General features: G+C 41.5%; 1 protein-coding gene across 2 annotated transcripts in view; it reads right to left on the reverse strand.

Annotated features, from left to right (window-relative positions):
• Positions 1 to 23,189, reverse strand: part of ETV5 (ETS variant transcription factor 5) — a 58,432-nt gene that overhangs the window by 29,816 nt on the left and 5,427 nt on the right. For both annotated transcript variants that reach the window (XM_019735866.3, XM_074329097.2), the window contains exon 6: positions 820 to 949. In XM_019735866.3, the coding sequence (XP_019591425.1) occupies positions 820 to 949 (130 nt within the window). The remainder of the gene's footprint in view (positions 1 to 819; positions 950 to 23,189) is intronic.

The raw sequence follows: 23,189 nt of genomic DNA on the forward strand, positions 1-23,189 counted from the left end.
CGGTTGCCAGGAAGTGACAGCATTAACATAGTTAAATTGCTGGCAGCCCTGAGGGAATATTTGTACCTCAGAAAAGTGACAAATACACTGCGTCAGAGACTTGTTTAACACTTCTAGTGATTCTTCTCAAAGATAATTTTAGCCTCTGCTTCCGGTTTCCTTTTACCCCCCACTTCCGAAAGAATTCTCCATGTAAGCGTGTGCAGGGGTGGATGGATGGGGGGATAGGAGTTTTCTAGCCTCCTCTCCCAAGTATTCCAGGGTACCCAAGAATTAGTCAGAATTTTTGTTGAAGGTAAATTTCTGCTGTTAACATCACTTGAATTAACAACTCATCTCCTTTCTCTTTTCAGGCAGATCTATGTTTATCTTCTAGAGCAAAGAAAGATTTAAAATTAAAGCTTCATTCCTGGGGCTTGAATATTCTTAGGTAAAGGGCACAGCACTGAGGCTTTTTCATATATTCTGATTTGAAGATTACTCCTTTGGTGCTTAAAGTTCACATTAACATATGATAGACATGAAGAAGTATATATTCTCTCCCTCAAAGCCACAGATCAAATACCCCAGTATTCAAGGTTCTTTCCCTTAGGAAGGCTCAGTACCCCCAAGAAATCATCCCTGGCCCCCCACCCCCGCTGAGCGGGTTTAGCAGTTTTGCATTTTATGTTCAGCGCAGCGGGCCCATTTGAACTAGCCTACACCCCGAGGATTACATTGCCTGAATGATGGGGTGTGCTAGCCTGAGCTTCTGCTGAACATTTGAAACAATCAGCTTAATGGCTACTTTCTGGCCAGCCTTTCTCTGGCTCCGCTTACCAATAGTTGTAGAGGCACTTTTCTCCATAGTTAGCACCAAGAGCCTGCTCGTGGCTACAGGACGACAGCTCAGAGGAAGGGCTGTGCAGCTCCCGTTTGATCTTGGTTGGAGGTGGGGCATGAAGCACCACTGAAATGAGAAAAGGGATGAGGGAAGAACAGAGAGAGGACAGCTGATTAACAGGGAGCACAATACTTCCTTCTGCAAACCTTGTAACGAGCTGATTGTTCTTGGAACTCATGTCAAGTCACACACCAGAGAAAGCCAAAAACTTAAACATAGAACCTTCCATCTAAAACCAATGAGAAGTTCTTTAAAGTCAGAAATCATCATCTGACATTTTTATTAGCCAAGTCATTTTTTCCAAATTTCTTTGGTGTTGGATCTGCTTCCTAGAGCCTCTGAAAACCTTAAAAATCTTGCAGGTGACAGTTAAAAAAAAAAAAAAAAGCAGGTATATTAGAAAACCAAAGATTACAGGCATGAATAATTTTGTACCCAAAAAGGACAGAAAATCCAAAAATATATTGGTAGACATTACACATTAGCTTATCAAAGGCTTGAAATTGCTCAGGCAAATACATTTCATATACAGAGGCATATTTACAAAATACACGATTTTTTAAAAAGTCCTTCCTCAAGCAACTCTAAATATCGGGTCTGAGTAAGAAATACTCAACTTTAGGGGCATGTCAAAAATTTTAAAAGCAAAGGAAAACAAAAAAGGAGCAAACCACAACCGGGGAAAAGCTAACTGCATACAGGGAAGTCCTGGAAACCCTTGTGCTGCGTGTGACTGCCCTATGCCTTTTGTAGTGACCAGCCAAGAAGGGCAGGGTTTCATAACCAATCCTTGCACTGATGGCGCCAATTGCTTTTCCTAAATTGATGAAATAATACATGGAGCTGTTTGTTGCTTTATGTTTAGAAGTCAACTGCCTATTTCATGTGATTCTGAGAGGGCAAAGTAACAAAGAGTTTTTCAAATCAAGGTGACTTACATACAGTGGCCCAACCAAACCAAATCAGGTTTATCTTTTCTGTCTTTTCCGGGAGCTAACTCGTTTTAGAAATGGCATTTTACCCAAATAGAAGGACAAACTCTACAGATGCTGCATTATGAGGGCTGTCTTCTTCTACTTATAGATTAGAATTGCTACTCTGTCCAGCTATCTTGGAGGGTGGGGCTGGGGAACGAGTGAAGCTTTTGTGCCAACCACTTTCCACTGCATCAAAGGTCTCATTAAACAGCTAACCACAGTCAGGGCCCTGGTTACCCACTAAAATTTTGTTTGACTCAGTGTTTACTCCCAAAATACTTTTAAGAGCTTAGTTAATTCTCAGTGATTATACTTAGGTAGAACTAGTTAAAACAATCATCCCTTTCTGCCTGATAAGACTGAACAATCTTCAGGCCAACTGGCTTCTTCGTGCCTCCTCCAACCATGATTTCTGGTCTCAGAAGAGAACAAATCAGACAGACAACTCTATCAGAGATGAAAAGTTTATAAAGCAAAGTCCTGCCAGTGACTGACTGGAAAGGACAGGTTTTCATAATTCCTTTCTCACATAATGCCAACTGCTATTCCTGAACACATGAAATAAGTTCAGAACTGGCAGATTATATTTAGAAGTCATTAGAGTCTCTCTTGTGATTTTTTTTTTGATGGTGACATCATGGCAGCCAATCCTCAATTGTTATCAAATGTTTTCATTCTGCCACAGAAAATGGCTAAGCTTGTTGTTAGAATGTTGTTAGAGAAAGACAAGGGACAATCTGACAACATGACACAGACAACCATTTCTCCAATGCAGTGGATATTCTGGTGGCTCTCAGCACTGACCCTCTGTCACTGACTCTCTTCTTGCCAGTCTGCTGCCAGAAAGTTTTGGCAAAATAATGAGGAAAGGTGACAATGCCCCAATGTAAGTAAAAGTTTCATGTCCTTGAGAGGCCTAATTTTCTTTCTTTATCTAAAAAAGATCATTTATAATCACTGTTTTACCTAAGTTTAGAAAGTAAACAATTATGGTATTCAATTTTCTCATTTCACATTTTAAAAATGTATTGACATTTTTATACAATTATAAAAGTGACCAGTTGTATTGACAAGATTAACACCAGAGGGTAAACCAAAGCTGCCCCCACCCATTTTGCAAGAGAATCTAAACTGCTAGCTAAGTCTGATGTCTTGATTTCTTTAAATCTACATTGTATAGTACTCTTTTTAGTATGTACCACACCAGTTTGGCTCGAAATTATATAGTATCTTCTACTATCCCCAAATTGTCTTATATCTAGATTATGTTCTCTACACGAAGGAAGAGTTCAAAAACGATCTGATGAGTGCTATGGTCTGAGTGTTTGTGTCCCTCTCAAATTTACATGTTGAAACCCTAATGCCTGATGTGATGGTATCAAAAGGCAGGGAGCCTTTGGGAGGTGATTAGATAATGAGGGCAGAGCCGTGTGAGGACACAATTAGACCATGCTGGCACCCTGACCTTGGGCTTCCCACCTCTAGAACTGTAAGAAATAAATTTCTGTTTTTCATAAGCCATCCAGTCTGTGGTATTTTGTTATAGCAGCCTGAATGGACTAAGAAAATGAGTGACGGAATGGATTACACCGTGTTTCCCCGAAAATAAGACCTAGCTGGACAATCAGCTCTAATGTGTCTTTTGGAGCAAAAATTAATATAAGACCTGGTCTTACATCATATTACATTATATTATATTAATTATATTTATTATGTTTATTATTTATCTTATATTATATTAGACCAGGTCTTATATTAATTTTTGCTCCAAAAGACACATTAGAGCTGATTGTCCAGCTAGGTCTTATTTTCGGGGAAACACAATAGTCCCAATTAATTTTAAACCACACCTACCTTACAAGGCTAGGCCCAATGTCAGTCATAAATATTTTTCCCCCAGGAATCAACCATTCAAAGGAGAAAGAAGAGAGTGGAGCACAGCAGGAATGAGAATTGGAAGTTTCACAGATCACTGACAGGAAAACCATTAGGGGCCCTGCGAGCGGTAAGAAAGAAGGCTCAGCTCTCCGAAGGCACTGCTGGGCCAGCGGATGTGTGAAGGAGCCTGATTAGGGCACGCATTAGTCAGAGATAGCGTTATATTTCAAGCAGGAACTCAGAAGCCCAAGAAATGCTCCCTGCTTTCAGTCTGTTCGCTCCTTTGGAAAATGAGATATGTGATGCTGCCTTGAGAAATAAAGAAAATGGCACAGCACCTTGCAGATGGTGCTATGATGTATAATTATGCACTGTGCTTTCAAAAATAGAGTATTTACCTTCACACAGGCGACTTACTAAACGATGACAGAGACCTAGGACTTTAAAGTATGGCAACAAATTGGAATTGAGAAAGGAGCATGAACTCCTAAGAAGTTAGAAAAGAAATGTTAAAAAAAAAAAAGTGGACTATTTGAGTTGATAAACATTTTCTAGAATCAGAAATTTTGAGTTTAAGCTCAGAGTTATAGAACATGGGCCCATAAAGCCAAAGGTGCTCTGACAATAATTCCTGGTGAGTATGGACACCTCCCTTGTAAAGATTTCAGTCATTCATTCACTGAGCATCTTCTACAGGCCTCACCCTGAAGGTGCCGGTGACATGATATTTAGCGAAACAGACACGGTCCTCTCTTCATAGCACATATAATTTGGTGAGGGACCTGACTTTGAACATCTTCTCACAGACGCAATTAGAGCTAGATGAGGGCCTCACCGTTCACTTCATCCAGGCTCTTACCTTTATAGTTCAGGACACTGAGGCCCAAAGGGGTTAAAGGAATTGCTCAAAGTCTTGGAGCTGCTGCTATTAGAGGGGAGAGGAGGCAAGAGCTCCTCCGCATTGCCATTTCGGTAACTTACTACACTGACAGAAATGGGAGATATTTCACTCAACCACTTTGTACGTTAAAAATAGAGGACATAAAGCTTTTTGCAACCAAAACAACAAAAATACTACCTTACACCTGGTTGAGAAAAAGTGCTCTAGAACAAGGGAAAAATGGACAAGAAATACCTCTGGAAAAGAACAAGGTAGACAGACCAAGAAAAAGGCAGCCAGACAGACCCCTTAGCCTTTACTTTGTGCCAAGTTGCTCTTGCATCATTTTATTTGATCTTCTTTCTCCACCCAAGATACTTCTACTGTCTCCATTTTATAGATGAGAAAACCAAGGCTTAAAAAAGATAAGCAATCTGCACTGGTTACATGGCTGTAGGCGGTCAGGACTCCTACCTGCACAGTTCTTAGTCATTCCATCATATTACCTCCCAGAGGGAGTCTAAGAGAAAAAGACTAAATCAAAAAGGGATTAAAAGAAATAGGGAATGAGATGGAGAAGGAAAACACCACCAAAGAAGAGAGTGGACGAATACCTTGTGCCAACTCCCGTGTCTGTATCCTCATGTTTACTCTGTATTCTCCAGCTGGAGGCACATCTGATACACCTGAATCCACTCAAGGACTTACACTTTCCCTTATCTCTGGGCCACCAAAATGGTCAGGATCCCTCCCTCACTCCTACTGGCAGTTAACATCTCTTGGCTCTAGAAGCCTTTACTTCTTACAGTCCTTGCCCCTAGTTCTAGTGTTCCATCAAAAAGGTCATTCCCTCTTCTATATTCCAGCTGACCATAATCACCTGCTCATTTAGACAACTGCAGGCACTTTAGAAGACCTGGTATATTCTACAGCCAATCACTGACTAGCCACTAACACTGTTGGCCATGGTTACCATCTCTCCCCACCCCCATGCCCGGCCCCTCCTGAAATTGTTTCTTGACTACTAGGTATGACAATTAAGTTCGAGAACTTGTTGCAATGACGTTGCTCATCTTTTTTGATATCAAATGGATTAACTATGAATTTGTTACAACTGGACAGTTAACCACGTTTACTATTTCGAAGTGCTAAAAAGGCTGCATGACAAAGTTAGACGACCTGAACTTTTCGCCAACAACTCATGGCTCTTGCATCAGGACAATGCACCAGCTCACACGGCACTGTCTGTGAGAGAGATTTTAGCCAGTAAACAAACAGCTGTATTGGAACACCCTCTCTACTCACCTGATCTGGCCCCCAATGACTTCCTTCTTTACCCGAAGATAAAGGAAATATTGAAAGGAAGACATTTTGATGACATTCAGGACATTAAGGGTAATACGACAACAGCTCTGATGGCCATTCCAGAGAAAGAGTTCCAAAATTGCTTTGAACGGTGGACTAGGCACTGGTACCAATGCACAGCTTCCCAAGGGGAGTACTTCGAAGGTGACCGTAGTGATATTCAGCAATGAGGTATGTAGCATTTTTTCTAGGATGAGTTCGTGAACTTAATTGTCCAACCGCGTATATCCTCTTAATGCCACCTCTGAGGCAAGAGCCCTTCAAGAGCGCGGTCTGGATCCCTATGTGACCACAAGAACGCTCTCAGTTAAGGATCCGTGCACAAATACATGTCTCTGCTTATCGGAGGTAGGAAAGATGAGCGTGGCTGGCTGGCAAGATTTTAACACATAATAACATTTTAAATTTAGATATAATGTTCACAAATCAACCAACTTAATTTCACAGTTGCTCTTCTTACTAGTGAACTCCTTGGAGGATTTTTCTATCTGACAAAGTGATCAAAAATCAGTCCGATCCTAGCCAATTTAATAAGTCAAGTAAAATAAATAAAAGGCAAAAGGATTAAAAAGGAAGAAATATACTTCCATTATTCACATATAGCCTGTTTGGGTATACACAAAATATAAAAGTATCCACAAAGTATAAGAATCAGTAAGCTAATTTACCAACACCATTAGGCCAAAATATAAAAAGAACCATTTCTATATACTGTAACTAAAACAATGTGAAATTTTAAAAAATGCATCTACAATAGTATCAAATAACACGAAATACCTAGGAACACATCTAATAAATGACATGTAAGATGCCCAAACTGAAAACTACAAAACACTGAGGAAAATTAAAGACCTCTCAATAAGTGGGAGAATATAGCATGTTCATGGGTTGGAAAGCTTGATATTATCAAGATATCAATTCTTCCCAAATTTATCTATAGGCTCAAGGTAACCTCAAAACAAAATCTCAGCACAACACAAAGAGGAAATTATAACTACACTTCACAACATGGAATTTCACAAATATGTTGAGCAGAAGAAGCCAGACACCAAAGGGTACACATCGTATAAGTCCCTTTATAGAATTTTTAAAAGGAGACAAAAGTAATCTATGGTGTTTAAAGTCAGGAGGGAGGTTACTCTTGAGTCTAGGAGTAGTGTCTGTTCAGGGGGCAAGGAAGGAGTCTTCTGGTAAGTTCTGGGTCTTGACCTAAATGCTTGTCCATTTTGAAAAAAATGTATCAAGATATACTCTTCTGATTGCTATTATCTTATTTCAATTAAGTTTCTATTTTTTAAAAAAGGAATCCTGGGTGACAGGTTAGCTCAGTTGGTTGGAGTATGTAGCATCAAGGTTGCCGGTCCCATCCTTGTGAGCTTGCGCCCCCCCTTTTAAAAAAAAAGGGGGGCCCTGTCCTGGTCAAATAGCATCATTGAGTTAATACTAAGATTTCTCAAATTGTAGCAAGTCTTTCTTCTGTGATAGTATAGAAGCAGTCTTCCAAAGAAATAACCCAATTGTCTTAAAAATAGAAAAAATAGACAAATTGGTCCATTCAAGAGAAATAGTAATTCCCTCTGCTGACAAAATCTGTTTCCTGCCCATAACTACAGGCCTGTGGAATCTGTCCAAGGAAGCTACCCCATGCCAGTGCTGGCAGTGAACTTCACTATTACAGCACCAAAGATCAAAACAAAGGAAAACACTTTTGTTGAAGGTTATGATGAATGACAGTTTAATTCAAAAGAAATTTTTTTAGAAAGACAAAAAAACACCGTGTCTAATAAGCCTTTCCTTTGGTGTTTTATAATCATCAAAGTTTCAATTTGCCACAGACTTTGTTGTGAATACACACAATATTTATGTGGTTGCTGAGTGTTAAAAAGAAATTGCCCATCAGTTATGCTGCGGCCTGAGGGAGAGAAAGACCAAGCCCATCCTTATTTCTCCCACTTCATACACAGCCTTTGCCTGCCTTCCACCGGTTGTTATCATTCAGGCTTTGTTTTGGGTTTTCCTTCTCCCTTCTTCAGTTTCATTACCTTCATCTGGGGCAGGCTCATCTTTCCGAAATCAGCTGTGTGGGCCTGACTGCAGGGCGGACCTTATTTGGTCCCACTTGCCAGCCATGATCTTCTTACTTTACATGGAAAGTTGTGTTACAACGGAAGCTGACCAGAATGGCATGTCCATGAGGCTGTCTCAGGTGGCCAGCCTGTGTCTCCAGAGCCTCTCACAGCACTTGTGAACAAACATGATGTGGAATGTACGCAGTTGTGGTCAGAGACTTCTCAGGATTCCAGAGCCATAATCCTAAAGGTCCCTTCCTAAGCTTATTACTTTCTTTGCCACCAGCTTTATAGCTCCCTGTTCCTCTGTTAGCCCACTACCACCCCACTTCATTTCCCTCCATAGTAAGAAATTCTTGTTTAGTTCAAGAATGCAAAGGAGGGGACCCTGAGACATCTGCCCATATGGTTCTTTTGTTATCGCACTGAGCGGAACATGAGAAAGGAAGGCAGAGGGAAAGAATATCAAGCAGAGGGACAAATGAACATAAAAATGACCCTGGCAAAACACAACTGAAGAAGTCACCTGGAAGGCAGGTGTGGCTTCTTCTCGCCTGATTTACCCTTAACTTGTCAGCGTACCCTGTTGGGAAAGACCAGGTGCAGTGTCCCCTGTGTTCTGTGGTTTGAAGAGCACAACAAAGCCAAAAGGCCTACTTTCCAACATACTGCTGCCTTTCTTTAGCGCTAGACTTTTTGGGACACGTTTTGAGACAAAGCTCAAATAGCCAGTTAGTAAGAAAAAAGACGTAGATAAAATGAGGCTTATTTTTCAGGTTCTCCCATATTACTAGAAGAGGTCAGAAATATGTTTTTATTCTAGGGCTGAGAAGATTAGAAATTCATTTCAAGCTATAGCAGCACTAGTGCATGACAAGGACCGAATACCCTGTTCTGAGAACCAAGGAGGTTCAAGGGAGATAAAGTAAGTGGTTCTGGCACTTAAAAAAGAACATCTGGAAAAGGAGGTGCCTTTTGGATTTCCAAACCAAGTAAGAGAAAGCTCAAACCCATTTGAATGGTTAACATTGATTCTGCCTGGAAACAATTTCTAAAAATAAAAATTTGAAGTGTTATCAAATTTAGTTTAAGGGGCACAAGTTCTAAAAGAAGAATTGGAGGAAGTACAGGGGAAGGTACCATTTTCTTTAATATCTGACACAGCTAACTTCTGTAAGCATAAATCCAAAATTCGAATATAGTGAAAAATCATCCATGAATAGTAAAATCTACTATTCAGTAAGCTGTGATAAAAAAGTTTTAATGAATCCCTCAATAGCCCACTCCTCAAACATGCACAAACTACCTCTACCCAAATAGCTCCACCTGACGCACTCTGTGCTTTTACCAGTATTTTTTAAGGTCAATACAACAAGGCTATGAAAGGTCAGAGAATCAACAACAGAGGACATTTCCAGACCTAAAGTCAGCATTCCTGTATCTGGTATTTCTACGTATCCTTTAAAAATGTCCCCTAAAGAAGTCAACAACTACAAAAGAACTGGCCAGGCCTCTTTAAAAAAGCTCAGTGTTACGGGGGTGGGGGGGTGGGGGGGGAGGTAGGCAGACTGTTACAGATCGAAAAAGGTTAAGGAGGCGTAACAATAAGTGCAAAGTGTAGTTCTTAATTGAATCCTAGATCAAACACAGTATCGGTATCAGCTATAAAAGACATTTGGGAGATAACTGGGGAATTCTGAATATTACTGAATAAAAGTTAGTTTTCTTAGGCTATATAGAATAATGTCCTTAATCTTTGGAGATGCACACTTAAGTATTTGGGGGTGAAATGTCAAAATGTCTGCAATTTGTTTTCGAATGATCCAGAAAGAAAAAAAAATCCATACAAAGAGAAATGAAACAAATGTAGCGATGTTTTCAAAATAAATCAGTAAAATAGATACTATATCCCATCTCCGAGACAGGAGGAGGGGAAAAAATCCCTTTATCATATGGTTGACTAAGAGGTCAAAATGAGAGGTGCTAAGAACTTCAAAACCATGCTTTCACACATGAGGAAAGCCACTCCTGGCCTATTACCAAATTGGAAGGATACTGTCCTATTTATCTTGTACCTTTACCATGTTTGGATACTATAGCCCCAGGAATCTAAAATTGCACAAGGACAATTGTTGGTCATACTCTAATGTCTGTGCCAGTGGTTCTCAATTTTCTTTTTTTTTATTTTGGCTCTGGCTCACTCAGAAAGGAAACGGGAACACCCAAGACAGGGCAAAATGAAAACTGCTACTGCTATCACCATGACTATTGTCCACTGCCACCTCTCCCACTGCCTGGGTAAAAAGACAGCAATTACACAAGTACAAAATATTAACAAAACTAAAACCTATCAGTAACATGCCCAACTCAAGACTCAAAGCATTCTTGGGAAAAAAAGAAACGAGAACATCTACTTCTTGTGAATATATATGCATAACAGGTTTAGAATATTCCTAGAACAGCTGAACAACTCATTAGATTTCATCCCCAGAGTCCTCAAAAGGGTACATACAATGCAGCCATCACCAACCTGTGAAGGTTGGCAAAATTAAAAAGAATTAAAGTGCTCTTCCCTGAGGTTCTCCTTGATGCTCTTTCCTCCCAAGCAGCTAGTTTGGCTCCTTCTCCCCGTAAAGGCTGAGCAGGGCCAGAGCAGAAGAAGCTTGAAATGGGTGGCCGGGGCTTTTGGTGCTCTGGGCCTTAGGGGAAAATGGCACAAGAATTTTTGGGGGCTCCAACTGGTCCAACCTAGCTTACCAGGCTAGGAGAGCAGAAAGGAATGTGGAGCTGAAGACCTAAATTATGTTAAAGAAAGTATGTTGGCTTGGAGAAGCCCTGCACATTAATGAGATGTGATCAAAAAATGTGGTGAATGTTTAAATTTAAAAAAAAATTATTACAGTAAAAGACACATTGCCATTAATCCCCTTCAAAATACTCCCCCTTGCTTCGAACACACTTATTACATCATTCTTGCCACTTTCTGAAGCAGTTCCGAAGTCCTCTTTCGTGGGTGTTTTTAGTCACGCTGTCATGGCTGCCTTGATGTCCTGAATTGATTCAAAATGTTTACCTTTCATGGTTATTTTGACTTTGGGAAGAGCCACAAGTCGCACGGTGCCAGATCTGGTGAATAAGGTAGATGAGGACACACCATAATGTTTTTACTTGACAGAAATTGCCATACCAGAAGCGATGTGTGACACAGAGCATTGTCATGAAGGGAGGATAAAGTAAAGATATCACAAAAGAGGACTTCCAGAACTGCTTCAGAAAGTGGCAAGAATGATGGGGGAAGTGTGTTTGAAGTGAGGGGGAGCATTTTGAGGGGGATTAATGGCAATGTGTCTTTTACTGCAATACTTTTTAAAATTTAAACATTCACCGTATCTTTTGATTGATCACACCTCACAAGTTCTGGGAATCAAGGATGGTGACAGGACTCTGGTGTGGAATCAAGGCTCTCCTTGCAGCTCATGGGAGATATGACAAACATCTGGTGCAGCCGAGAGCCAGGTGAGCTTACGACATACAGGAGCTGAGATTTCAGGAAGGCCCATTCTGCAGTCACAAACTGCAAGAATAGCTGCATTCGTCCAGGGCAAAGGCCTACATTGGAAAGCAAGGCTTCTGCTCTGGGATAGAATTTCGTTATCAGTAGACATAGGGTTTGATCTCTTCAGGAATGTCACAGAGCAGTATTCATGATTTTACATTAATCATGGTGGCGGTGGTGGTGGGGTGCGGGTTATGGTGTTGATTACTCCAGGTTATTTTTTCCTACTTGTCCTATTTCTCAGTGAGGACAAAAAGACTGAATATTATCCTGGAGGTAAGTCAGGGCCCCATGGTGCAGGATCAACCATGAGGTAGCAGAACTCATTAACAATTACAGACGTCCTTCCTATATGGTCAATACCATTTGTACAATAAATAATACAAGAGCCAAATTAGCAACTGATAAAGCTAGTTCCTGGAACATCTGGCACTGGGAATCTGGTTTCTCCTACGCAGTGGGAAAAACCTACAGTCAACAGAAGAAAGGCTTCAGGAATTGGTATGTGGACAAAAAAACAAAACAGAAAGAAAATCCAATCTATTTTTCATGATTTAGAGCTAGAAACTTGGGGTAATAGAATCAGCTCAAAAAAAAAAAAAAGTGCTTTGAACTTAGCATGATACGGACTATGGGAAAAGACAGTCAGATTCAACAAATAGGGTTAGTGTTAGACAAACAGGACCAACTCAAGAGCGAGCCTTAATTCTTGACGACTCTGCATGAAAATGGCTGGGGAATACCAGAGTGAAATAATAACCCATCAAACTAGAGCCACATCTTGCTACAGTGGGAAAAGAAGTGAGGGAAGAAGACACCTTTCTTGCCCTTAAGAGTAGATGAGGTTATATCAAGTATTTGGAAATTCAAGAGCTGGAACGCGTTTCAGGATGCAAGCCCAGGAATCCTCCTTTGGTGAGCTCCTGTTAAAAACGAGAGGCACTTACTTGAAGGACAGTGTGGAGACTGTGTCTCCGGAGAGCCCTCTGTCAACTCACAACTTGGACGGCCTATAAACAGGGTTAGCAGACTCATCAGATCACTTCAGAATTCCAAAAACAAAAGCCCAGAAGCCTTGAATACAAGCATTAGAAATTACAGGGAAGAAAAGGAGCTAAGAAAAAAACTGGCCCAACTTTGAAAATGTACAAATAGCATTAGTAGAGAGTGGTATCTGAAACATCTCTAAGAGACCACCTGCAAAAGCGGTGGAATTTCTCCCAGGAGACAGGAATTAGAGTCACGGATAGAATTCCTCCCACCTGGGTTTTAAATTAGACAACAGAATTGATGCCGTGAAGAAGTTAAAACCATGAGACCATCTCCGTAAGCCTGTCTTCATTTTCTGTTTGTCTCGGATAAGCCTGAATCTCTGCTACGGACTCAAGCTGACAAAGAACAACATGCGTCTCCGTGGTGCCACAGATAACACACTGGGCTTGTAGAACTCGGCTTTCTCTGGGGAAATGCCGGCTACACGGAGGATTGGTGCTTCGATGACAAGATGCTGCAGTGCTCACATTGGCTCTGGAGAGCAAAGTGTTTGTAAATTTTGTTTCTGTAAGGATGGTGTTATGGTATTTTATGCCCTCAACTGCTCCCTGGAATGTGGAATATATGCTACAGGATAGATTCAATAATGGAGAAATCTAGCCCCAAAGATGCTAAAGTACATTAGCAGTTTCAGCTTAAGACCCCCTCCACCCCCCCAGCTTGGAGCTCCTGTTAAGACTCCCAAACAAAGCCCTCTGGCTAGAGTAAGAGGAGGAAAAGAAGAAAATGATGGTTTTACACTTATACAGGGATTTTAATTTATCTGTAGGAAAGGGGGACTGATTTTACAAGGGGATTATACTTTACAGGTAAGCGCTACATTAGGAGCATTCTTATACTGTTGGGATCATATTATTTTAACTATAATGCTTATATTATCTAGAAGCTTCATATAATTGGGAGGAGGGGGTGATTTGGGGGTTTGCTTCTGCTAGGCCCAGCGCAATGATCACAACATTGATTACAGCCCAAAATTTCCTCCCTCCCTTCCCCCCTCTTCCATTGCCTCTTTCAGCAATGGCAGCAGCTGGTTGCCAGAACTAACACATGGTATTTCAAAATCAAATCAGCAACTGAAATACCATGGTCAGAAGATGGAAAGCTACATTTTACCCATGAAAGTCAGTTTGGGAGGTCACTGCAACTGCAACCCAAAAGGTGGGATAGTGACCACTCAGGATGACCACTCGAAATGGGAGGACACCCTATGCTCCAGGGGGGGCTCAAGGCTTCCCCCACCTCTTTACTACCCCTCCAGAAAGGAGGTATGTAAGTCAAAGCCAAGGTTCTAAAGGGCAGTGGAAGGACAGCCTTGGCTGGGAAGAACAAAAGTGGTCCTCAAGGCTATTTACCTCTTCCGTTGCAAGGGGCTGGAAGCTGCTCCAGTCCTCCAAAGGCTGAGAGGGCCCCAGGAAGAGCTCGGGGTAATGGTTCTATGCACAGGGAGGCAGACTGCCCTGGTGTTGGCCTCAGGGGCGGAAGAGTCCTTAAGGCTGGCCTATGGTCTAGGGGCAAGTCTATCAGAGTAAAGAAGTTGGCTGGTCATTTTCTTCGTCATCAACTAGGAGGGCCAGTTGCTAAATCAAATTTGGGATACTGGCCTTGTCCTTTCTTCCCCTCTATCAGTACTAACAATAATGACACAGGTGATTTTTAAAGGTTTCTATTCTAAGTTTGGCTAAAATGGAAGAAAAGAGATTTTTCATATTAATTCCCCTTCTCTCCTCCTCCCAAAAGAAATGGTCGTGTTAGTAAGAGGGGCCTACCTAGGACGTATGTACTGAATCAGGAATGTCCTGACTCACAGATGGGAACTGGGTTAAGAACAAGTGTCTATCATGGAATAGCTACATCTCATTCTTGATACAAAACTGCATAGCTTTCAAATAGTCATTTCCAAACAGAAAAATATCTATTATCAATTAAGGAAGATAATTTTATACTAGTGATAATACTAGTTTCAGATTTACTTCCTTTAAGTTCACACTCTCTCTACACGTCAGTATTATTTTTGAAACAGCTTGCATTTGTGCAGTTCCTTTTCTTTAAAGGACTCATTTATCCTAACAAGCTAGGATTGTTACTTTAGAATTCTGAAAATGGAAACCCAGAGGCCTTGAATATGAGAGTTAGAAATCCAAGGGAGGAAAAGGAACTTAGAAAAGAACTGGTCCAACTCTGACAGATGTAGGGCTTATGTATTAACAGATATGGGGCTCTTTCATAAAAATATTTTATACAGAATGAGTATTTCTAATTGCGTAAGAGTGCCACATCCCAAAACTTGTGGGCTACGGAGAAACCAAAGCATTTGACAAGTAAAAGACTTGTCTGAGTGTACAGAGCTAACTGGGAGGAGAGTCAAGATAAAAATAAGTGGTTCCTCTGGTTCTGAATGAACCGCCCCCTTTCGACTACCCTTGAGGGTGGATCTTTTTAGACCTACAGCACAGAGCCCTTGTTTCCATCTGGGACGTTTGGTTACTTGAAAGCTTAAGAGCCTGGTAGGATAAAAAGGCCTGATTATGCCAAGAGGAGGATCTGAGTATTATTCATACCAACTACTTTCCTGGGACATCTTGACCAATAGGATAGATCAGTTTTTGTTTCGTTTTCACAGTTGAGAAAGAGGTCTAATGAGAACCCTGTCCTCCCAGCTTGAATTTTATGAGAGATGACAGGATGGCTTCCTCCATGGTGGGCCTTTTGTCAGCCATCTTAGATTCTACCACAAAGGGCTGTGCAATTCACCATCAGGAAAAGGGGAAAAGGCATTTTTCCTGACTGGGGGGGGGGGGGGGGGGATGATGCAAAACTAAACCTTCTTTAACATCCTTTCTATAATTCATTCCCAATTTAAATAATTATCATCTTAACTGGCATTAAAGAGAAGTGTTAGCACTACTTGAAATAGGATTTAAGCACAATTTTATCTTCAAATGTAAAATTCATTCTTAAAGTCTGATAGGAGAAAATCCAAACTCTAGAGAAATCGGCTTCTCCCCTGAGAACCATTCCTTCTATCTATAGCCCTCCTCCTAAAAGCAGAAACTCAGCAAGTATGTCAAGGGTGCCCAAACTGTGACTTGTTCTCGAGTACATGCAGTCTTACTAGGAAACAAAGCATTAGCTGCACAAAGTCTAAATGCAGCCTATAAAGACTTGGCTAGTGTGTGTGTGTTTAAAAGAGGAATCAGAAAATGAGAAATAGCCCCAGCTAGTTTTTTTCTATTTATCTCTAAGGTCATCCCAAGGATTTTCAGAACTCAGGTTTTGAGACCCTCTATAGTTACTTCACTTCCAACTGGAGGCTGGTGTTGGGGGCTGTTGGAAGGCTGAGTGGGAAGGGAACACCCGAGAGGCTGTGGTAGTGTGCAAAGTACCTTCACCAACTACTGGCTGTGTGCAGAGCACGATGCTACGGTTGAGACAGAAAGAAAGAAACATAAGACTGAGGTTCTCCGCTTTTGGAGACACTTAGAGCAGAAGAGAAACTGTGTCCTGTTTCAACAGAATGGGAATTGGGAAGCAGGGACTAAGTTTAATATTTGTCAACATAACAGAATATTGTACATTAAAACCCTATGCTGCTTTCTCCTTATTCCCCAAGAAATAAGACGCTGTGGCTGGGGGGAAGGAAAAGGGAGTTGAGGGGCAGAAATGTCCTGACTCGAGGCATCCCTCAGCCCAGCGATCACCACTAAATTAGTCTCTGCCAAAATTCAGATTCGGAAACTTGGGGGAGGCATTCCAGGATCTGGTCTTTACTGTGGGAGGCCACTTAGTAGACGAGACACCCCCCCTCTTCTATTCTACCTTTTCTATGGAAAAAGGTAAAAGACCCTTATTAAGTGCCGTTTCAGGCAATTACAAAGCATTTCCAGGCCCTCTGCTGAAAAGTGTTTATGTAAGCTGGCGTCCTCATCAGCACCTCTGGAGAAGCACAAATACCAGCATTCCCTCACACAGCTGATATCTAGGCTTACCTCCGGAGACTCAAACTCTCTCACAAAAGGACAATCTGCCCAGGCCTGTTCTTTTTTTAATAGGGAAGGACCAAGTTATAGCAAGAGAAATATTTCAGAAAAACTCTCTATAGCAAAACACAAATGCAAACAGCCTCATTCTGATTGAGGATGAGGAATAGGGATGAGGAAGAGCTCTTTGAAAAACCCTAAGGAATTTACACTGGATTAAGTTTTGTTTTGCTTTTTAACTGACTGTCCTTTTTATGCTTATCACATGTAGCACTGGTCTGGCCCACCCAGCCCTTCGGGGGCGGGGGGGGGGGGAGAGGTGTAGCTGTAACATATTAGCTGTTCATCAGAACATTTAGGGTAGACACTATTGAGGCAAGTGAACCCTTAGGACCTGGCCTCATTCCCAGGTGAGGAGGCCACTCTGGTTTTGGGGTTGCTCAGAGGCTGGGTTCATTTTGGTATTTCTCGGGATGTTTATCTGAAGAAGCAAGGCATTTGAGGAGTAGTTCTCATTGGAAGGGCTGCGGCCATAGTGAGGCTCCCCCATAGCTGAGTACCAGTCTGGGAAGTGTCATTTTAAAATGACACGTATCCAACCACAGTGGGAAATTAAATAGGAGAGAGGGCCAAGGAGTAGAGAAATTACAGCTTTGTCACTCCCATGTTAAAATGTAAGCCTAAGCAAGAAATATCTGCGTTGTGACAGGCAAACACCCATTCTTCAGGCCTGCAGTAAAGACTAGAGCTTGCAATAGAAGAGCAGGCAGGAATCTTCAATAGGAAACGAAAGCCACAGCCGCATGGGAAGCAGGAGATAAAAGGGTAATATCCTCAGATCAAGTCTCAACACCTCTCTCTCCAGGGAAGCTAAGCCATCCTCTCCTATTATCACTCCCTTTAGACAGCTACATTCTAAAATGGGAGACCAAAGAGAGGGAGGCAGATTCATTGGTCAGGCCATCAGTCTGGCAGTTGGAGGGTTAAAGTCAGCACTTAAAAGAAAACTCAAACCCCATTAAGCCCAGGCTCAGAGAACAGGGAGCAACAGGGAAGCCAAAGGAAACTAATTTTGGAGGTTCTCCAAGCTGCCAATCACAAGCATATTTCTAACAGTCCCAGTGTTGTTTGAGTTGGTTGTTTTTCCACAGGCTGCACAATGGGGTCTGGTTATTCATTGAAAAAGTCTGCAAGGGAGCCCCGCCCTCCATTCACAACCAATTTGGAATGCTCCATTCAGCAAGTGGGGGACTCTGCAGCTCAGCTCGCTGGGGCAGGCGGAGCAGAGCCCAGCTGTCGCTGCAGGGACGCTTGCTCACTCAGCGAGCTGTGTTTATGTAAGAAATTCAGACACTGCAGGCGCCTGCCTGCTCTGCACCCTCCCTGAGATTCTGGCTGAAATTTGCAAGGGTGTGCAAGTCTGCTTGAAGTGAGGTCTGCAAGTGCCCTCTGGCAAAAGGGGAATGGCAAACAAAACTATCTCGTGCCGTCCTGTTCAGACTCTGACTGTAGCCACCAGCTGAGAGAAACAGACTTCAGTGGTATTTCTCCTGCCCCCCCGGGGGTGAGCTGGTTTGCATTAGAGTATAGCTCTCTGGAAGCTGGCCTTTCCAGACTCCTTGCTTTTTCCATTTATTGTCAATAGCTACATCGGATGCCACCTGGCTTCCTCCTAAGGGAGAGGGTCTCTGGAGACTCTACTGGATTCTCTGGCTGCAGAGGGGCAGGGCGTAAGCTACCTACTATGAACGGTTTCACAGTTCCTTTTCCTGTCTCTGTATCTGGAGGTTTGTAATTCCCCCTGAATGCCCATGAGACATCAAAAGGGGAAGAGCAGTGGAGATCTGGGTTTGGAGGGTGAAATCTACTCCAAGGACAATACAAACTACAAGGCTAAAAACTGGTTTGTGGTTTGGTTTCTTAGAAATTTTTTATCAAACCTTCAATAATCACCCAGAGAGATCAGAGGCAGCCACTATGACAACCGGAATTTATTTCAAGGAAAAGCACACTACTTTATGAAAATCACATTCAGGAAATAAATTTTAGCTCATGGGTGGTTTCCTCTTTTTCATAACATACTTGGCTATTTTCAAATGTCCTATGTTTACCTCGTGTCCCTGCTGCCCCCATCCCTGCCCCTAGTTAACTGAGTACAGGGTGACATGGGAAGCATTTCTCTGAAATCTTTCTGACCACAGAATCCAGTTTGATGCTTTGGCTATTCTGCAGACAGGTCTCTCAAACTCCTGGCCCTTTCAAAGCTGGGTCTTACCCTGCTCCCTGGAATCTTGCACCCTCTGCCTTAACTTTTCCACTGATGCTTCCTCCCTCTAGGCATGGGAGCCTCCTTTATTTGCTATGCAGGGTCCTCTAATATGGGGGCTCTCCTGAGAAGAGTTGTTACTCCATTGTCATCTACCTGCCAAGCCCAAAGGCATACTTACATTATGGCTACACACTCGCACACTTGCATACATACTAGGGGCCTACGATTTTGCCCCTCCTTTAAGCTGAGCCTCTTACAAGGATGGGACAATGATAGAAACTGACGACCAAAGCCTCTGGTAAATGAGCTTGGTGAGTTCACAAAATGAATTTTTAAAAAAGCAACCTAATCGGGCACTGGCAACAGCATCCCTGGCATCTGGCCAAGAGCTGGGAGCTGCAACATGACAGGACTCTGAGCTCCCTGGATTCCAAGTGGAGAAGCACTGTGCCAGGGCACAGATGGGGCCCAAGTGTCTCAAGGGCAGCCGTGTGCCCGCCTGAGAGGAGCTGTCGGCCTCTGAGCCTGGGTGTACTTTACCACCATAAAAAAAAACAAGAAAAGCATGGAGGAAATAGTCTCTTGGTTGAGAATCACACACCCCACCCAACCCTACCACCACCAGTAACATTTTTCTGGGACTGAAATTAAAACAATATTACTAGATGTTAGAAATGGCAGATAGTACAAATTCTCAGATTTATCATGCTACTCATGTCTTAATCTTGTCAGAGTAAAGAGTGAGGAAAAACAGGGACTAGATGGTAATTTCTTGATTGATGCCAGGATTTTGTTACCTCTGGAATCTACCTAAGTGATCCGCCAGGCAGACCCAGATGTAATTCCCCATCCCAAGTCTTTCTTGCAAAGGACTGGAAAGGTTACTAGGTTTTATTAGAGGAGTAAGAGCAGAGAGACATCTAAGAGGCAGAGAAAAATCCATTGTTTTTAATAAGCCTAACTGAATTAAAGTTAGATGAAAACAGATTTTGTGCAAACATATGGCTCTTTTAGGTAAATGGGAACTCTAGGTTTTGGTATTGTAAGAACCTGGCTCTAAAGACCTTGGAGGCTATCAAAACAGGAAGGATTTCAAATCATTTAGCACCCTTCTCAGTGGTCAAGCAGTGGGCTAGCTAACAAAGACTTGGAAAGTACTGTGTTTACCTGAAAATAAGACCTAGCTGGACAATCAGCTCTAATGCATCTTTTGGAGCAAAAATTAATATAAGACCTGGTATTATGCTATATGATATATTATATAAGACCAGGTCTTATATTAATTTTTGCTCTAAAAGATGCATTAGAGCTGATTGCCCAGCTAGGTCTTATTTTCGGGGAAACAGGGTAGCAGTGTAAATCTGAAGTCAAATAATCTTTCCCTTCCATGTTTTCCTCCTGCTTTCTTCAGCACTCTTTCTTCTCCCTACCTCTAGAAAAGGATAAATAACCTCGACACCTTCAAGCGGCTCATTTTCAAAGTGTCTACAGTATTCTGTCTTATCTTCCATAACAAAAAGACTTAAGGGATGATCCTCTCAAATAGAAATGGTCTAAGATCACAGAGCAAGTAAACCTAGAATTTTGCTATACCACCTCTGGGTCCAAAATGATGTGTCCTCCCCAAAAGGAAGACACTGCTTCTACTTACTATATTAATCTTATACACAGTAAAGAAAAAAATCCAACTGAATAATCTCGTATTGAAACAGGATTAAGTTCAATGTGTTTTAGGCTCAAGAGCTGTCATAACAGTTAATCCTATTTTCCCAGCCATCTATTGCAATGTATTTATGAAAAGTCAATTGCATCAGTTAATTAGCCAGTCCTTAGAAAATTACTAGTAATTCCTCCAGTCCAGCCATTCTTTTTGAAACACATATTTAAAAAGAACACTTCAAGGGAAAAATAAGGTCATTTGGATTTTAAGACAATTCTCTAAATTGTATTTGGTATGGAGGCCATGGTTTTAAAGTAAAATTTTATCATACCTTCTTCCCAGCATAAAATATTTTAGTTATTTGAGATGCTGACAGGAAACATTCACAATATCACAACTGAAATGAATAAGATTAAAAAAAAAAGAACTGAAATCTGCATTAAAAAACTGCTTAAAAACACTAAAATCTAGTAATACTATTAAGTACCCAAGCACTCAGTTCAGAAAAGTGAATGTAACCTCCCACCCCCCAGCCCCAAATTTAAGCATTTTGAATCCCAGTCTTATCCGTGGTTTAGTTTGTAGTTAATTCTGTGAAAATGTGTAGTAACAATGTGTACACATCTATCTACTGACCCAGATTCCCTAGTTTGGTAGCTCTGTGTTAATACACATATTTAGCTACACACATGTTTAGATAGATATGCACACATATACACATTCATTTATAATATACAAGACATACAACACAGTTTTATATATCTGTACACGCAAATATCCTCTAGAAAATGTCAACTTTGTAATTCTTCTGTTTTATAATTTTTCTCTCTTCCAAATTCTAGGTGGAAAAAGTCAAAGCACCAAGATATTTACTAAGGCTCATGGAACGAAGAGAGCTGAGGTTTTGGGCTGGGCAGCCAGCAGTCTCCCTCAGGCTCTCCGGAAGGCCATCTCGATGTATGTGAATGAATGAGGCAGAGCCTTGGGCACCTGAACATGCCAGGACCCCTTGGCTCTCTGCAGCTTTGTGAGAGCTTCTTTCAGGACTTATTTCATAATTTTTTCCCTTCTCATTTCACCTAACCCCTCCCATTTGTCCCAACCCACTATTCAGTCTCTCCAGCTATTCGGACCTTGTATTACCCATTCTGTAAAACGAAGCAGTGGGTAAGACTACCTCTACAAGGGACCTCCAGCTCAAACATGAGATCTTCAGGGTAACTTCTCAGGACCAAGAGACAATGGGGGGAGGAGGGGACGACACTGGCAGAACCCCCATGGTCTAGAGTTGCACTTGAATTCCCTTGAATTTGACCTTTAAGAGTTTCCAGATGGGGGATACTTTACTAATGTCTGTATTTGTGAGGTAAAGTGAAATATATACAGCTAGAAGTAAGCTGGGTATTTATATAAGACTTACAAGAACAATGACTTCATTTATTCAAATCATACTTATGGATGGATGCCTATGGGTAGAAACCCAAATCTGGAACACTTACAAAATATAATCTCTTTAGAAGTTGACCTTATAGTGCTTACCGAAAAAAGTATGCCATAATCTTCAAAACTGACATTCTAAAATAAAAACAATTACCCACCATACTTAATATTCCTTTTCCTCATACACACTCACACACACACACACACTCTCTCACATATATATGATGGAAAATTAATCAAATCAGCATTAACAGAGAAGGTAGACTATTACCAGTGGCAGGCCACAGAAGAATATTTGTTAAATGCTTCTGCTGCTGTAGGGAAAAGGTTTGCTTTACCAGGCAAGTGCAAATTTGTTTTGAAGTTCACTGATTGGTTGATTCAAACCAACTCATACGATATCATTAAAGTTGAATGCGTTTCTCCCCTTCCCCTGGAATAAACATGGGCTCTTCCAGGTGACAGGACTAGAAGCTAATCCTCAACCCAAGGCTGTGAGATGAGCTCAGAGAAGAGTTGGCCCAGCCCCAGGCTCTGCCAGCTCCCATGCTCCTACACTGTCAGTTTCAACTGCAGTCAAACCAGTCACAGAAAACAGCAAGGACAGATGGATGAAGGACAGATACACATCCGACGTTTGTGTTCTTCCCTAACCTCTAAGGCAAGTTGATCTATTTGAATATATCCTTCTTAAAGCTCCATCTCCAGAAGCAAGAGTCAGAGAGGGGGAAAGAATTATTAAAATACTTTTCGAGGCTACTCAACCATCTGTTTTATGCGTGAAAGGCAGAAAAGCTCAACCTTAAGAAGTTAAAGCAAAAAGTAAACAAAGTAAAAAACACAGCACGTTTGGTGAGCAGAATCATCTCCCAAAGCACCTCCGTTTCAGGTATGGCAATTTAATTAAAGAATTTAGCACGTTCTGTTCGCTGAGCAGGAATTATTTCTACGGAGCCAAAACACATTTATTGATTCCTTCACTTTAGCCTATTCCTGCAGATACATCTCTCTTCAAATATAAATCCTGTTGGCTGACATCTTTCTTTAAGGAACATACCTCTGCTTCAGCACATGAAATCTACTTAAATGCAGTCATCTCACCTCCCCCTTTTAACTCTTTTGGGTTACAGAGAAACAAACAAAAGTATCATAAAAGCATTTCAAAGAACCTCTGCCAAGAAA

Source organism: Rhinolophus sinicus, chromosome 17, assembly GCF_057876585.1.
Source record: "Rhinolophus sinicus isolate RSI-liver-muscle chromosome 17, RSI-T2T, whole genome shotgun sequence".
Taxonomy (NCBI): Eukaryota; Metazoa; Chordata; class Mammalia; order Chiroptera; family Rhinolophidae; genus Rhinolophus; species Rhinolophus sinicus.